This window comes from Rousettus aegyptiacus, unplaced genomic scaffold (genome assembly GCF_014176215.1).
Source record: "Rousettus aegyptiacus isolate mRouAeg1 unplaced genomic scaffold, mRouAeg1.p scaffold_m13_p_15, whole genome shotgun sequence".
Taxonomy (NCBI): domain Eukaryota; kingdom Metazoa; phylum Chordata; class Mammalia; order Chiroptera; family Pteropodidae; genus Rousettus; species Rousettus aegyptiacus.
In genome coordinates, this window is record NW_023416290.1 from 50,428,992 (window position 1) to 50,447,286 (window position 18,295).

General features: G+C 32.8%; 1 protein-coding gene across 2 annotated transcripts in view; it reads right to left on the bottom strand.

Annotated features, from left to right (window-relative positions):
* The window catches only part of ATAD2 (ATPase family AAA domain containing 2), a 54,729-nt gene that overhangs the window by 16,757 nt on the left and 19,677 nt on the right, over window positions 1-18,295 (bottom strand). For both annotated transcript variants that reach the window (XM_036232994.1, XM_016131188.2), the window contains exons 9-19: window positions 15,308-15,415; window positions 13,366-13,474; window positions 12,996-13,111; window positions 9,202-9,376; window positions 8,257-8,345; window positions 4,498-4,657; window positions 3,673-3,763; window positions 2,541-2,855; window positions 1,906-2,038; window positions 1,364-1,550; window positions 510-695 (exon numbers count right to left, since the gene is read on the bottom strand). In XM_036232994.1, the coding sequence (XP_036088887.1) occupies window positions 510-695; window positions 1,364-1,550; window positions 1,906-2,038; window positions 2,541-2,855; window positions 3,673-3,763; window positions 4,498-4,657; window positions 8,257-8,345; window positions 9,202-9,376; window positions 12,996-13,111; window positions 13,366-13,474; window positions 15,308-15,415 (1,669 nt within the window). The remainder of the gene's footprint in view (window positions 1-509; window positions 696-1,363; window positions 1,551-1,905; window positions 2,039-2,540; window positions 2,856-3,672; window positions 3,764-4,497; window positions 4,658-8,256; window positions 8,346-9,201; window positions 9,377-12,995; window positions 13,112-13,365; window positions 13,475-15,307; window positions 15,416-18,295) is intronic.

Here is an 18,295-nt window from a genome sequence, read left to right on the forward strand (position 1 = left end):
ATATTAGAAACCACACAGTAATACTCATAAAAATTAAAACCCAAGGATGCTCACTGTAGTAGTTCAAAAGAAAAAAAAATAGGAAATAACCAAAATACCTATATAAATAAGGATTTGGGTAAATAAATTAAGGTACATCAAGACAATGGAAAAAGTCACACCGCTCTAAAAGGAATGAAACTTATGTATTGAAGAACATAAAAGATATACAAAGGAAACTGTAAAATATTATGTATCACATAATTTACATTATTTTGTAAGAAAAAATTTATAACGTAACCTTACCATACATATATACATCTATGCACACGATTCTGCCTAATAAGCACATATACCAAATAGTTAACAATGGTTTTTGAAAAGAAAACTTTTCCTTACCATTTCATTCACTTCTGTAGCACTTGAAATTTTTACAGTAAACTATTAATTACACTTTGGTAGAAACAACTTCCTTTTTAAAGTATAATGATTTCCTCTCCCTATCCCCCATCCCCCCAACACAAAATTACCTCTTCTGGCAGAGCAGCATGAGGTTTATCAGAAGTTGCAAGAAGTAAAACTGGAGCAAATGAAGGAATATTCTGTAATAACGTGGTAAACGTGGCTTTGAGTGTTGGACCGACTATTTCCCACCACAAATGGATATGAGGAACATACACGATGCTTGGTGCTGTTCTCTTAGCTTCACGAATCATCTAGTAGAGAGAAAGAAAATTACAGTCAGTTAGAGAACCAACACATCAGTAATGCTAGCTGTCCTGGTCTACAATAATGTCTGACTTCCCAGAATTATCATATAAAACCCTCAAGTTTTTACAATGCTTCCCCAATCCCACAATTTTGTTTTTAAGTGTTTTCTAAGTCTCGTTTTTAGAAAAACAGAATTGCTTAAAGCAATTAGGAAATAACTCAAAAAAATCTAGAAGACTTTTCTGTTGTAACCAAGGTTAAATATAAAAAATATAAGTGTAAATAATTTTACACCAAAAAATCAAAATATAAAAATAGCAAAAAACAGAAGCAGCAGAATATCTGAGTACTCACTATATAGCAATCCTGGTTTAAATCCTTTACCAATTTAATTCTCAACAGCTATCCAAGGTAAATACTATTATACTATTGTAAGTGAGGAAAGAGATCTAATAATTTTCTAAGGTCACTTAGATATTAAGTGGTGGAAATGAGATTTAAACCCCTTTAATGACTAAGCAATTATGCATAGTTTTATTTCATAACCCTAAAGTTACAAATCAGAGACAAAACAAAACAAAAAAAACAGTGCAAAAAGAATGAGCAATTCCAGATTTTGACTTTGGAAGAATGCTTTGTCATACAGCTATTTGTCTTGGTAACAAGGAATTACCTGGGCACACGTTTCTTCAGGAGATGTAGCGCTGACTCCAAAAAGAACAGGAATGTCTAATGTATATACTGCAAATTTTTCCAAAGCATGGATGACAGCTGGTGCCAAATGAGAACCTTGCCCAAATCCTGGTTCTCCTACAATCAATATTCTTGGTCGAAAAGACATAGGTTGATAACAAGCATTTCTGAAAGGAAAGAGTAATAAGCTGTGTTTTAGGAAAAAAAAACCAAAAGTTTAAATTTTTCTCCCAAATTACCAATTATAAACTTACATAAGTCAAAAATTTTGAATACATGGTTGGCCAATCATAACAGCATGGCTCACATGGTTTTTGGAAACAATTAACTTCCAGATTTTTAAGAATATTTTATGTGGTGCAATTTCTACTATAGTGACAACTGCAACAACAAAAGATTTTTTGATATTTTAACTCAAGAAAAGCAGATTAGTTGACATCTTATATCTTTTCAACCACTATCTCATTCGGTTTTGGGGAATTTACGCACCAAAAAATATATTTATTAACAAGAGAAATGTACCTATTCAAATGAAGAAAATTAAAATTTTCTTTTGCTTTATTAAAGGAATTTTGAGAAAGCCCATTTTCATGTACTGATGGAACATCGTCATCACTGTATGCCAAGTCACTTTCTAGCAGAGGACAAGAAATATCTATAAAACAAAAAATTGTACATTAGTAACTTTTCTGGATGCAAAGCAAATTTTTATGAAATGTTTCAATTAGCAAGTCAATATACTTTAATATTTGAGAATCAAAAATATTTGTGTAGATTTGAATAAGTACAGTAAGTATTCAACATTGTCAATAGGTTCTACAACTTTAAGCAAAAAGATGTATAAAGAAACCAATTATACCACAAGCTAATTGATATAAACATGAGTTAAGTTCCTACAGCATCTCATCAATGTTGTAATAAAATGATGTCGAATGAATCGATGTTATACCGATGTAGAAGACCAATGTAGAGGTAAAAATACATTCCGAACTTAAAACAGATTAAGGGAAATTCATGAAGTAAATTTCCTTCAAATACTCATGCAGAGCATGACCAAATTCCTTTCAAGAGGTTCTGTATAAAGCAACATTTCTGGACTGTATAAAACATTTAGCTTTACTATGAAAACTAACTTTAAATGGTCAGTCGTTTCATACCTGAGTCTAATGCTTTATGTGTTCTGACTTCCGCATGTGGAAATACTTTCTGCAGGGCTTCTAAGATCTTGTGAACAGTGCTTTGCAGGAGTGGTTTCACAATGGTGGACAGCGCCTGCCCAGGTGATGTCACAGCTCTCTGGGAGGCTGGTATCATCTTTTGCATAGCTACCTCAAAATCCTTAGCTGAGATATTAATTGAAGAGAGATCCAACTGTAGTTTCTCACTAGTAGTATAGATCTGTGGGTAGCGTCGACGCAGAGCACATAAAGCAGCCTCAGAGCATATTGACTTAATATCTGCACCACAGTATCCTATCCAAGGCAACCAAAAAAAAAAAAAAAAAAAGTAAACCACCACCTATTAGAGCATAGCCATGGTTAAAATGAAAACTTAGCCTAACAATACGGTAGAAAATATTTAGGAGTAACAAGGATAAAATTCCTCATTTACCTAGTAAATTTATACATCAACAAGTCAACTTTTGAGTGAAATATGCAAACACTAATATAGCTTAAGGGTTAAAAGCAAGAGTTTTGAAATCACAGACAAGGTTCAAATTTCAGTTTGTCATTTATTAGATGTGTGATTTTTGGAGAATCATTTATGGTCTGCCAGCCATTTCTACATCTGTAAAAAATGGGGGTATTACCTACTTCACTGGACTGATGTGAGAATTACCTGAAATAACATATGTAGAATGCTTCACAGAATGACCAGAAAAACGTCAACAGTCAGCAGAAGATTACTAGTATTGTTATTGTCTACTTTGATCTAAAATTCCCCAACAGTGGGGATGAGGGAGATAGATGGGGTAAAAGGGGTCAAATATGCGGTGACAGAAAGAAATCAAACTATGGGAGGTGAACATACAATGTAAATATATATATGCTTTACTGTTAAAATGTACAGCTAAAACTTACCGAATTTTGTTAACCAATGTCACATAAAAAAATAAGTTGAATTATCTCTATTTACTATCTGGGACTTCGTAGGAAGAAAACATGTCACAAATAAGGGATGAGAAACAAATATAACCTCATATTTCTTTAAACATAACCTTGCAAGACTACAACTTTCTTCTATCTTTGAATGCATATATTTCTTTTAATGCTGAAAAGCAATGTTTACCAACACAATTTTCTGCTAGCTCTTCTAGAAATAGGTCCAGTGGTTTTGGATTCCAATCCCTTGTGTGAATCTTTAGAATTTCTTTTCGAGCCTACAAAGAAAAACAATTTTTTACATCCATAATAATAAAGAGCTATTCGGATTAGGATAATTTAAATTTTGCTTCAGAACTATTTAAAATTTTTAATTATCTAAAATGTTAGCTATCAATACCTAAATTAATAGAAATATGAAACAGTAAGAAGTGTTTTTTTTTTAAATTTAAGGAATTTATGTTAAACAGATTTACATTTATATTACTCAAGTTCCACTCGTCGCAAATATGAATGAGAGAAATTAAATAACTACTGAACTATTGTTCATGCTGGTACATACTAAGAAATGTTTTTATGAGTACTGCTAGATCTACCCATGTTTTCTTGCTTGGTAATCAAAAGATTAAGTGGCTTTAAAATAATGTGGTATCCATGAAAAAGCCAAGGCTAATAAATTAACTAAGGATTGACTATTCATTATGCCATGTGTTCCGAAGCAAAATAAAGTTGTATGATTAACATCCAAAGGCTTTGTTCAAACAGAAAGAATTTTAAGAGTATTTTTAGGGAAACATTATTTAAAAAAAATAATAATAATAAATTATCTGAGTTCTTGTCTTTAAATAAAGTAATACCTCCCTAAAAACACGTATATACACGTTTGAATATTAATCATATAGCTTTGCTTCAGAATATATAAAATGCAATCTTCAACTTTTCACAGTACCAAGCCTTGCTCATGATAAAGGCAACACATTTTGTCAAAATTTGAGTGATGTTAAATTCTTACATCTTTATCAGGTAAGCTGAAAAGGAATTCTCTGTCAAAGCGACCAGGCCTTCGTAAAGCAGGATCAATAGAATCCAGCCTGTTGGTAGCACCAATGACTACAATTTCTCCTCTGCTGTCCAATCCATCCATAAGAGCTAACAGAGTGGAAACAATAGAACTAAATTTAAAAATAAGAGAGGAGAGATTAATCAATTAGATGTTAAATATATGATTTCTTCTTTTCGTAAGAGAATACATTAAATGTGAACAAATTTTCTGAGAGCATACACTACCTTCAACAGATTATTTTTAAGTCTATAAAATAACATACTAAATGGTATGTAGAGATTAAAATCAATAGAAAACACAGAAAGTCTTTAGAATGATACAAATGAATCTTGAAAGTTATTTCGTAAAGCATCATTTCTCATAGGAACTTTAGAGTTCCCAAACAAGATACAACATAAAAACAACAAAAAAGAACAAAAAAAACCAAAACCCTAGTAAACACCAGGTAAACAAACAGTATCTAAAAATTATAGAATGTTCCATTTTATACACATTATCAAAGGACCCCAAAATAAAATGGAATACGCATCTAGCATAAAAACACAGGATTTTAATTACATTTTAAACTTTTGATTACGGAGAAAGATTAGTAAAATGATCTCCACATTTATTTTTTTTTTAGGCAAAGCAACCTTTGGTTGACCTCACAGACTGCAAGGACCTTGTCATTTTATAATGCCCTATTTTTTATACCTACAGCATCTAGTCTTCCTAGGTGGTCTCCCATCCAAGTACTAATCAGGCCCGACCCTGCTTAGCTTCAGAGATCAGCTTCTGAGATCAGAAAGCATCGGCTTGTTCAGGGTGGCATGGCCCTAGACCTGATCTCCACATTTTTAGTACCAGTTTCAACTGGTAATAAAAAACAAAACAATCTCTGACATCATTTTACACATAAATATCTCATGTTAAGTAGTTCATTATGAATTTGAGATAAAGACTTTAAAAACTTTCGCAATACTATGACACCAATGTAAACAACAGTAATTCCTTAATGTCACCTAACACCCAATTTTCCCTGATTTTCTCAAAATATCTTTTTACATTTGATTTGTTCAAGCCAAGATACACACACTACACTTGGTCAAATGTCCCTCAAATCCATAATCCCCAGGACACTCCTTTACTTTTTTTCTTCCTCCATACTATCTATTTGTTGAAGAAACTGAGTCATTTGTTTTGTCGAATTTTCTTCCTACCTTGTAGACTGGGCTGATAGCTTATCGATGGGATCATTTAATTTGTCCTCTATGACTTGTATTTCCTTTAAACTGGTAATTAGATCTAGAAGCTTAACAGATGCCGGTTAAACTACTTGGGACAGCATATTTCACAGGAAGATACCATGTACTTCCCACTGTACTCCTCAAGAGGCATATAATGCCAGTTCCTCACTTATGATCAGTGGGTTGGGTTTAAGTGAGGCGTCGGCTTACTCCACTCACTGTAAACTTCAGTATCAACCTTCATATCCTACCATTTTAACAACTGCTGATTATTGCTTAGAACAGAGTTTCTCAACTTTGGCACATTTGACATTTCGAGTTAGATAACTCGTGGTGGAGAGCTGTCCCATGCATTCCAGTATGTTTAACAGCATCCCTAGTCTTCACCCACTAGAGGCCAGTAGCGCTCCCCTCCCTACCTCACAATAATGACAATCACAAATATCTCCAGACATTTGTCCCCTGTGGGGCAAAATCACTCTCAGTTGAAAGCCGCAGGTCTAGATTCACTTCTTCATAAAGGTAACAAAATTCTGATTTTCTAATTCGATAATTTCCTTTGCATTTATCAACTGTGATTTTTCTATAAAGAACATTACTTTATCAACTATGAAATTACCTGAAATCATGACATGAATAATGAAGGACAGGAAAAAGAAATGTTTGATTCATTCTCTTTATCATTTTTTAAGAGCAATGATTTACTGTCTTAGCAACTAATTAGACCTTTTTAAAAAAAATTAAAAACTGACTTTTTAAATGTTATTTGATGAATTTCAATCTACGACAGTCATTATTTTTGATGTTTAAATTGTCCCACTTTGGCCAATGGAAACTCCTTCAGAATTGGCTCCTATGTCATTCTGATATGAACTCAGGGGTCTTCGATTGCTTCCTTGCTTCTAGGCATTACAAGATGTTTCAAGCTTGTCTTGCTTATTTCCTGCTGCAGTTGTGCAATCCATAATCTCCACTAAGAGTCCTAGTACTTAGAGACCACTGTTGGGCACTAGGGGTACAAACTGCTACTGGATTGTGACTGCTTCTAGACTGTTATAATGCCCAAAGCTAGGAATTATTTTTTCTCTAAAAATAAGAAAATTCATCATGAATTCATAATATTTTTAACTGAAAGATTTTAGTTTTACCTTATTTTATATTTGCATCCTCTTTATCCTAGGCTAAAAATCTTATTTTCTAAGATATCAATTTAACTCCGTGTACACCAAATTTCTCTTAAAAAAATACATATGTACATATATATACATACATATATACATATATATTTATATATATATATGTATGAGACATCATGTGCTTGTTAAAATTATTCCAATCCTTTTAGAACTGTTCCAAAATATGGTAAGCACTTAATTGAAAAGTGATGTCAGTATTTTTAAACATGTTTCTCCCTATTAACACAATGAGTACAGTATGGCTGATAATGAAATGTGTCATATACAAAAAGTCTGTATGATTACTGGTAGGGTATGTACAGATGAAACTATTTTTACCATAGTACTTAACATTTTAATTTACTACTCACAGCAACAAATGAAATTGTATAGCATCAAATCAAAGAAGGCCACCAGAATATAGTAAATATTGTCAGGTGTTAAGAAAGTAAAAACATACCTATCACTCACATTATGTCTTGCTCCTTTTTTATATCATTTATGATAAGAAACAGTACTGGGATATATGGAGGCATACAAACATTTACTTTAGGGTATCCCAAATTAATTAAGCAGTTACAGATAATTCATGAGACCATCTGAAAAGAAGCTCTGAAAAACTGAAGATGAACTGGGACTAAAAGTAATGTAGATTCAATTTGTGGCAGTGACCCTAAAGAAAAGTGCTCTTGAGTAAGCAGCTTATCATACAGGGCGATTCAATTTTCCCACCCTGAAAATGAAGTTGGGCTAGTATGAGAATATTAAGCTAGTACTAATGCGCTAGTACTAGTTCGGCTCAAGCAGTATCTTAAAAGCATCTGAAATAGTTGGTAACATTTTAAATAAATTTAACACAAAAATATGAATATAAAATTTTAAAAAGATAAAATTTATTCTTCAAGTCTAGGTCAGCTCCTGCACTTCAATAATAAAATGGAGTTAAAAACAACTATGCTCTTACAAAGGAACACTCAGCCACATTGCCCACCACAGCCCCACTTTTAATCACTGACCTGCCTCACTCATTTCATTGCCTTGCCTCACTGGCCAGCGAGCATCTAAGTTTGTATCAGGAGTTAAATCTGTAACCAACATTTTAATACTGTGCTTGAGAATACCCTGCCATTCAGAAGAAGTTCGCTTTTTCTTTTTCTACTACATATTGGGATTCTACTACCCAAAATGGCAACTACGGGTTTGGAAAGTTTCTTTTGCCATGTAACTAACCATTCTATCCCTCATGCAATAACGATACAGCTCAGAATATAGAAAAAAAGGCATAAGTATCATCAAGAGAGTTTTACCTGTGAATCTGATCTTGCCTGCTTGATCGTACTGGAGCCAGACCATCGATTTCATCAAAGAAAATAATTGATGGGCGCATCTGATAAGCCTAGAAAGTATTCCAGTGGTTGCATGTTATCATGAAAAACGTCAAATCTGTAACTTACTGTAAACCGTTTTAATCCATTTTCCTTCCAACTTGTTTACAGAATTTGTTATAAACCTAAATATAAATTTAAAAACTATGTTTTAAGGATTTAAGCTAAATTAAAATAACACATAGTTTAACTTTATTTGTATTTTCAATTGGAAATATTCAAAAATACATACTCTAGTGGTTTCCTAACTCAGATCTTACACAGCTACAGTTGTTGGGACACCAAAAAAATCTATTAAAGACCAACTCTCAAAACAAGATAAAGTAGAGAAGATAGTGATATAGCCTTCCCTCCATGTCAGGATGGGAAAACATTTAGTAAGATGCCATAGTTAAAAACAAAACAAAAACCCACCAATTCTTTCAGTAAAGTTAAAAAATCTCAGTGGGTTCCATTAAGAGATTTAAAAACATTTGCGGCAATATGCCTCAGTAGAGCAGAACAAATTATCTCACAATGTGCTGTCAATACAATCTGGGATTATGAAATTGAAAGTCACTCTAGGGCAGAACCAATCTCATATTGCGACATAACTCACTACTACTCTCTTTCTAGGTATAAAACCAAAGACTCCAAAAAACTTGGATCCAATTAATTATTCCTTTCTCTTCTTACTATAAAACTGCTCCCTATAGATAAGTGTTATCTTGATATACAAAGGAGTATAATCTAGGAAGATTATATATTTAGTGTAATTCTTCTTAGTTTATTTCTGTGAAAAGTGACTAAATGCAAGCTTTATCTAATCCTTATATATTTACATCTATACTGATTATAGATCTAGATAGGTAAATTTCAATATCATACCTGATCAAATAGCAATCGTAGCTGTCTTTCAGACTCTCCTACCCATTTACTCAGACAATCGGCACCTTTCCTCATGAAAAACGCTACTCTCTTGGCCCCTTGGCTACACTCATTGGCAAGTGCTCTAGCAACCAGAGTTTTTCCAGTTCCAGGTGGACCGTAAAACAAACAACCTCTGTAAAAGAATATTATTTTCGTAGTACATTCAAAAGTAGATTATTTAAACAAAATTACAAACTAATTTCATGAATGAACTTAATAATTAAAAAGTAAGTAGGACAACTGAAATAGCATTTCAATCAACAAAGAACAACTTGAAACCTAGGAATACTATTACAAAATTAATACTGAAAATAAAACCATTTAAAACATATTTTCTTGTATTCATTCATCATGCTCATCGAAGTACCTTTCTTTGCATAGAAGTCATGTTTTAAAAGACTTGATAGTTTACTTTTGCAACACATCAGGGGAAAGAATAGCAGACTTCACCTACAATCTTTGGTCTCAGCCTCAGTGGCAGAACATCAAAAGTTCTGCAAGAAAACATGATGGGATCGAATAGCAGAGAAAGTGAAAAAAAGAGAGAACTTAAATAATGGTGGTTGGATGGTAGGAAGTAAGACAATGTAAATAATTTAAAATAATCTTTGTGATATCATTGTCACAGGATGACCTATAGCTTTTTCAAATATTTCCAGTTATTCATTGAGGATAGAATTCTCAGATAATAGACTATATGCAAAATTCTTAATATATACATAAAAAGGATACAGAAACAGAACATGTCAGGAATTAAGTTCTACTAAAGTAACATGAAATAATCAATTTCAGATCATTAAATAACCGCTCTTGAAAAGAAACACTTAAGGAAAATCCCAGAAAAACAGAAGTGACAAAATAACAGGGAAAAAAAATCACAAGTGATGGGAAAAAAAATCTATTAAAAGTTAATAAAATATAAATGAAAAAATAGTAAGAAGTAATCAAATGCAGACGTAAAAGAAACAAAGCAACTGGCAAGAAAATCATCAGACAAACAAATAGAATAACCAGTGATTTTAATGTACAACAGCCAAGGCAGAAACAGATTTTAAGAGTACATCTATTAAGCCAACAATCTTATTCGTCAGACTGTATCTTAAAGAACTAAGGATTCACACAAGAATCAGCAATGAGATGTTCATGCTATTGACATTTGTGATAATGAAAAGTTAGGAGACAACCAAACAGCCAGCAACAGCTAAATCAAATAAAATGTGATACAGCCACATAATGGAATATTATTCAGCCATTAAAATGGAAAAAAACATACAAATAAAAACAGCAAGTTTAGAGAATCATATATTTGACTTTTATGGGGGTAAATGTATATTGTAAAGAAAAAGAAATAAATAAAAATAATTCATGGAAGTTTGTTTCTTTCTAATTTCACTGCATTATTTTAGGTACTTCCAATATTTCCTGTAAGAAATAAATGCTATTATTTAACACTAACATTTTTTTGACTTAAAAAACATTTATGGCTGGGTAGCATTCAATTGTATACCTAAAACTAGTATGTCAACTGCAACTGAAATATATATTTTAAAAATTTTAATTTACCAACATCTAACTGTAATTATTTTATCATACATACTTTTATAATGTAAAAACTTACTAATTCAAAAAAGTTTCCTCAAATCAATGTTTCCATAGGTGATTCAGGAAGAAAAGTTGTATAAGGAAAAGTGAATCAGAGATTAGGGTTTTAAAATGAGTTAAGGTATAAAAAGAGGAGAAAAAGGAAGAGAATAAAAAACTGGTGATATGAAAAAAGTTTAAGAGTAGACTTTCAGTTAAACATGACAGATCGAATCCACAGTTTTATCTGTGCTTTCCCTTTTAATTCCACTAAAATGCATAAAACAAAGTAAACAACAAAATGAGATAGCACTTGAGATATTTCGAAAAAGCAAAAATCTAAAATACAGAAGCTCCCAAAAAGAATGCTACTTTGCAAAATCCCTCTCAGAATTCAGAGATAATATATATCTCAAGGCAGATATGAAAGTATGGGTTGCAAAGAGTAGGATGGAGTAAAACATTATTAAAGAATGGTGACACCATCCTGACCCCTTTTGCTATCCTGTGCAGGCAACTTGCTTAGATGATTTACTTTCTGATAAAGGACAAAATGAGTTGCTGCAGGAATTAAGTTAAAAAGTCCATACTTAATGGTGGAGACTAACCCTTGCTCAGGTCTACTGCTAAAATGCTGATAGACAGGCTCATAAGCTTCAGATAGAAGACTGGATGATTTCCGTCTGGGAGAAACTATCCCTAGATACTGACTTTGAGAACCACCATCACCCCAAGGCAAGGACTTCAGGTTAACAAGCCCTATTAGTGACCTTAAAAATATGCTTCACTCTTAAATATTAGAAAGCCAAGAATCTCTAGATACTTAGGGAAAGTTTATAACACTGAGACCAAAACAAGAAAGAGAAATAGATTAGCCTAGAAAGTCTAACATTTAATTGACATGAATTGAGGTAAGAGGAAAAACTCCCAGAAATCAGATGTTTCCAGATTGTAAAGGTATAGCACAATAAAGAAAGGAGGAGGAAAAGTCATCACAAGAGAGTATGAGATTACACGACTGTTCTCAAAAAGAAAATAAAAATAATCTCCCACATACTCTTTTTCTAAGGACATTCCTAGAATGTGCCCCATCAAAAAACACAGCTATAAATCAAGGTCTTAGTTGACCCCAGCACCGAAAGAAACAAAGGAAATCCCATGCCAACTGTGATGGGAAGTTCCAAGACTTAGTTGTGCTACAAGACTAAAGAATAAGGCTGTCTTATTAAAAGTTTTCTTCAACTTGAATGTGGGGGTGGGGGAAGACTAAAAGTAATCAGGCCAGATGGAAACAGAAGTTCCAGGAAGATGTGCCTAAAAAAATTAAGGAGCTTAAAAGATGACTTGATAGGTTCAACTACATTGAAGAGCGGTTTTTATAACTCTAATAAAGACTTTGTGGATGAATTGATAAGAATATAAAAAAACTAAAAAAACAAAAACAAAAAACAAACCCCAAGACAGGCAAGTATTAAAGCTGAGGGGGAACAGGAGGGTTGTAAAAGAGAGGAATGTAGTCATAATACACTATATATGACTCAGCTGTAAGAAATATTTCCGTAGTCATAATGCAAACACTGAAAATGGATCCAATGATTTCATATATGTATAAATGAAATACTGGAAACATATGAGGAAGGGAAAACACACATGTGTGGAAGGTGGGAAAAGTAAAAGATCCAAATAGTCACTGTCCATAGTTAGAAGTTTATGGCTTGTGTCTAAAATAGAAACATAGAAAATTATAGTATAATCATATGTATGGCTAAAGGAGTTGAAAGTAGTTGGCTCTGGGAAGTGGGAATTGAAATGGAGAAGAGTAGAGGAGGGACTACTTTTTAAAAACTTATGATACTATTTGATTTTTAAAATTATATACATATATTACTTTGATACAAGTTTTAAAAATGAAAGAAAAAAGTAGAGTATGTATGGGAAGAATTTAACTGAATATATGAAAAACCATGGGGAATCTTTTTTTTTCATGGAGAATCAATTTTCAAACCATTTTTATGTTAAACATTAAGAAAGTAAAAATATTCAAAGCACTCAGGACCTTGCAGGAAAAATGTACAAATTATTGTAGGCCTGAAAATTTTCAACAGAGAAGCATTATCTTTTTAGACAATAGCAGCACAGCACAGATTTTGGCTACAATAAAATGTAATTACCTTGGAGGTTGAATTTTGAATTTTTCAAAGACTTCTGGATAAAGTAATGGAAACACCACCATCTCTTTTAGAGCTGCAATATGATTAGACAGGCCACCAACACTATCAAATCGTACCTGGTAATGAGAGGGAAACATTGACGTTCTTATTTAAAGTCAAAATTAAAATGTCATTCCTTCCCCAAACTATACCCAACCTATGTACAGTCAACTGAGTACAGTATCTTAGCTGTGGCCTAAAGATTTAAAATAAAAAAAGAGTATATAAAATTTAAAGTTTTTGATAAAAAAAATAATTGGTTTCTTATTTAACTTTAAACTAAAACAAAGAATGCTATTATAGTTCAAACAGTACTCAAGACAGTACTCACTGAAGAATCTAGTTGCATTGGATCAACATCAGCAAGGCTTGCTCCAATTTTCATTCGATCTTTATAAATTCCTTTTAATTCATCCTTCCGAAAATTTAGTGGGAGGCACCTATTTAAAAAATTTTTTTTAAAACCAAAACTATCAACTCACCCTTTGCTCCCAAATGCCTTGTTAAAATAAGGGTATTTTTCTTAAAAAAAAAACAAAAAAAAAAAAAAACAGGAACGATCTCAAAATTTCAACTTCTTCATTTTCCATAGTGAGAACTTAACTGTTAAAAATAGTTCTACCTGAAGTTTTATTATTAAAGTTAGACAACTGAATGAAAAAACCAGTTTTCAAGATGCTACAGCACCATAAAATAAGTCACAGTTGAAAATTTGGACAGCAGCAATATACATTATAATGATCAATCCTAACATATATGGAGTGTGTACCATTTACCAGATGCTGTTTTAGTTTTAAGTGCTTAAGATGTATTAATTCATTAAATATTCACAACAGTCTTGTGAAGGTGTTATTATTTCCTCTATTTAAAAGAAAACCGAGATACAGAAAAGGTAAACTAAGATGCCCAAGGTCACAAACTAGTGAGTGGTAAACCAAACCCAAGCGGTATACCTCCAACAACTCTGCTATAATACCTCTCAGCAAAACATTCATATAATCCACCAGCATTTGGATCTACAACAATACTCTAAGCAAGAACAAATTACTACTTTCCTAACTACTTTCAAAACAGTTATGGTACGTTACAAAGAATATGCCTAGAGGACCCTGCTTCCTTTATCCATGTAAAATGAAAACTGTTTATGTTAGAGGTTAAGAGACTTGCACCAGAATGCCTAAGCAAAGAATGACTGCTAAAACTGAACACAAGTAAAAAGCACCACGCTCACCCCAAGGGACAATTCTTGCTAGCCCCAAACTCCATGAGGAATGTATATTGTGCAATTAAAGATGGACAAGTTTTCAATTGTGGCTTTTAAAAATGCATTCCTTAAATAATTCTTAACAGAAATATAATTGCATAATATGAAGTCCACAGGATCAGATGCACATTTCTGTGAAGGCAAATAAAACTGCAAGTAGTCTAGGTATACAGCTTTTGAATAGTTTACCTTGTTGCTGTTCAACAGAAAGCCAAAAATGTAATTTAAAATTTTCTATTAGCCACACTAAACAAAGAAAAAAATTAAAATTTTAATAATTTATTTAACACAATATATCCAAAATACTATATTAACATTTCAATATGCAAAATTAATATTTTTAAAATTGAGCTACTTTACATTCCTTTTTTTGTACTAAGTCTTTGAAATCCAAGAGTGTATTTTTTATAAAAATTTAAGTGTATCTCATTTGAGACTAGCCACATTTCAAGTACTTAACAGCCTAATGTGGCTAGTGGCTACCATTAATGTGATTAAAAAAAAAAAAACCAGAGCTTAGAATTTAAAGAACAAATGGTTTGCATACTCCTTCAATTATTATATTCCAACTGCTTTGTCAAGCTTTGTGCTCTACTCTAAGATTATAGTATTAGAATCTTAGCACTGCATTTTTCATGCACCCACCCACACCTATAAAATGGAAATAATCCCTGCCCTACCTACTTCACATAATTATTGTGAGAATCAAATCAGCTGATTAGTATATATGAACTTATATTACAAGGACTTATGAAATGACTAAATCTTTTAATTTTCCTTAAGAGTTCTATAATAAGAATGCACTATTATTATAAAAAAGAATACAGACAAAATGTTATTTCCTGAAATCAGTGTTTACCATTTTGAGCTATTTAATGGTGTGTAAATAAACATATGTTCTAACCTGTTATTAGCTGCAACTGTATATATTTCAAACAAGACAGCATTCTTGTTTTATATATTAACCTGTTGTGGAATAAGTTTTAAAAGACATTGAAGTGGCACTTACCTGTTGATAGCTCTATTACGGCTCCTTTTCCTTCGCCTCTCAAAGTGCTGTTCATCTTCAGAAGAGGAAGATGAAGTAGAGTCACTACTGTGGATTGCATGCCTTCGCCTACAGAGGAAAAAGAAGGGCAGTGAACAAAAGACATAAGATGCCAACATCAGAAATACCTAATGATCCAAAAAAGGTTTCTCCTAAAATTAATACATTTTCTGAACCAATGAAATAAGTTCCATTGGTTGAGTCTTTTGAAGGGAATAACTGAGAGGAAGGGCAAAAAAAGGATAGGAGACTGAGGTAGAACTGACAAATGTTCATTAAATGGTCCAGGCAGAGTTACTTCTTAGTCTTGATATAAGTCAGCTATCCTCAAAGAGAAAGGTGACTATAATCTAAAAAGGCATTTTCAATATTATACTATATATAATTTCACACTTTGAAGGGAATCATCTATTTTAAAATGTCAAAAATCTTAAAAAGAGAACATGATCATATTTTTTTTTTATGTAAACCAAAGGAGATCAAGAAAGGTTTAAAAAATGCTATGAAACAGTAAGGAATAAGATGGCCTTTTATCTGTAGCTTCTCATCAACTGTAAATTCACAACTACCACTTAATCATTTAATGTGTAAATGTGGAAGTTACCCAACTCACATAAGTCTCAACTTTCTCACTTACAAAAAAAAATTTTTAATATAATCAAATTATTAGGCCTGTTGGTAGTATTAAATTAGATGCTAATGTTACAAAGATGCAAAAAAATTTAAGTCATTTCTTTCTTTGGACAGTTGTAAAATACTCACGGGGGAAACAAAAACAAAAACAAACAAAAAAAGAATCTGGCTTAGAAAACCTTTAATCATTCCACTGGCTTGGGGTCTACAGCTTTCCCTGAGTCAGAGCACAATTATGGTAAGTAGGTATTTCCAAAAATATAAAAGGTTCACAATCTGTTATCTGCATAATGTAGGTCCAGAATCTTGCACCTAAAACACTCTGAAAACATTTTTCCATTATATACTTAGAGTGAAACATGACCTGAAATGTCATAAAGGCAATTCATTGTCTCCATTTGCCCTACTTAAAATTATTCATATCTTTTGCTATAGAAATAACATATTTGACTAAGCAATGCTGTGCTGGACACCACTAGAGATGTTTATGTCGTATGTTAACTTTGTAAATCCCACCCCTGCCAACAAATCTGAATTCTGAAACACAAAATGGCCCCAAGAGTTTTGAAAAAGGGGTTGTAGAAACACAGATATAAGCGAGAAAATAATCTACCTACCCAAACATGCCCAAGACCATTTTTGTGATCCACCTGAAACTAAAACTATGCAGTACAAGTCCGAAATTTTATATGAAAAACTTATTTAATATTATTGTTAATACCATGAAAATAACTTGTAGTCACATAATTCGTATTACTGTATGTAAATTAAGTATTCAGTCACAAATCATTAAAACTAACTTCATAATAAAAGGGACTAACATTTACGAAGTGAATGAAAAAAATTTACTAAGTGCTTTTTGTACCAGGTAGTTGGCATATTATTCATTAATCTGAATTAAAACTTTGGAAAAATACTTATTAGTAGACTCATTTTACACTCAAGATTCCATGTGGCTCATAGTTTAAATAACTTGCTCAAAATATTGGAATTAGTCTATGATACCAGAATTCAAATCCATGTCTGTCTATTCCAAATTATAAGCAAATGAGACTTCGTAGACTGAGTCTCCAGCATTCAATTGACAAATAGAAGCCCTTCCCTCCTTCCCCCTTCCTTTCCCTTCCCTTCTCCTTCCCCTTCTTTAACCCGCTCCGACTTCTACCCCTGACCTAAGGATGTTTGTTGCCTTTTCACCTTAAGAACTGGATCTCTGAAGGCAGGGCATCTCCTCCCACATGCTTGCAGTGCACCCACACCCTAGGTATGGTCTGTGGCTCTACCTGGGGTGTGAACCCAGGACCTTCTGAGTGTAAAGCAGACGTGCTAACCACTACACCCATCCTCTATAAGTTATTTTTAAACATTATGGTTACAATAACAAACACACGTAACACTTAATACGTGCCAGATGCTATTTTAAATGTTTTGCTTGCATTATTTCATTTAATTCTCACAATACTATGAGATAGGTGCTATTATTCCTGTTCTACAGGTCAAAAACTGAAGCACAGAGCTTAATAACTGGCCAAAGGTCACTAATAAGTAGTGGAGCTAAGCTGGCAACCTAGGCTGCCCCTAGTCATGGGTCCAGGTTCTTCATAATTATTCTATACTGTAGAATGGCCATTATTTTAGTTTTAAAAAGATTCTAAACACAGATACATATCCACATTTTTTTTTTAACTAAAAACTTTTGAAAAACTTTGGCATGGACAAGCCCTGTGAACCTAACCAGAGCTTCGAGAGTTCTAGTTGCCAGTTCTAGTTCCTTGCCAATCAGTAAGGAGTATTTCAGAATACTGGTGAAGCAACTGTACTATTACGTTATCTTATTGTTTAAAGGGTCTAGGCTTGTTCCAGAACTGCAGACTGAAGCTAAAGAATGAACGTTGGATGACTAGACGTTATCAACCATAAAGAAGAAAGAACATCCTTCTTAAAGAAGGCAGTATTCCTGAAGCTCTGCTATGATAAGTTGCCAAAAGACCCTCGGATATTTTTGTTGCCTTGCCTAAGTAGCTGAAGTAGAACATGCACTATAAACAGAAGCTGGTTTCATCATGAAAAAGTAAAAAGGCAAGTAAAATGATTACCACTAAGGTTCTTAGAAGAAATGGGATGTTCACATTACCTTGGCAAGATAATTAAAAAAAAATTTTAAAGGCTACATTCAAAAGGTCAGGTAATAACAAGCGTTAGTAAAGACGTGGAGAAACTGAAATTGTATGTTTTTTATGGGAATGTAAAGCAGAGCGGCCATTTGGAAAACAATCTGGCACTTCCTCGAAACATTAAATACAGTTAGCATTTGAC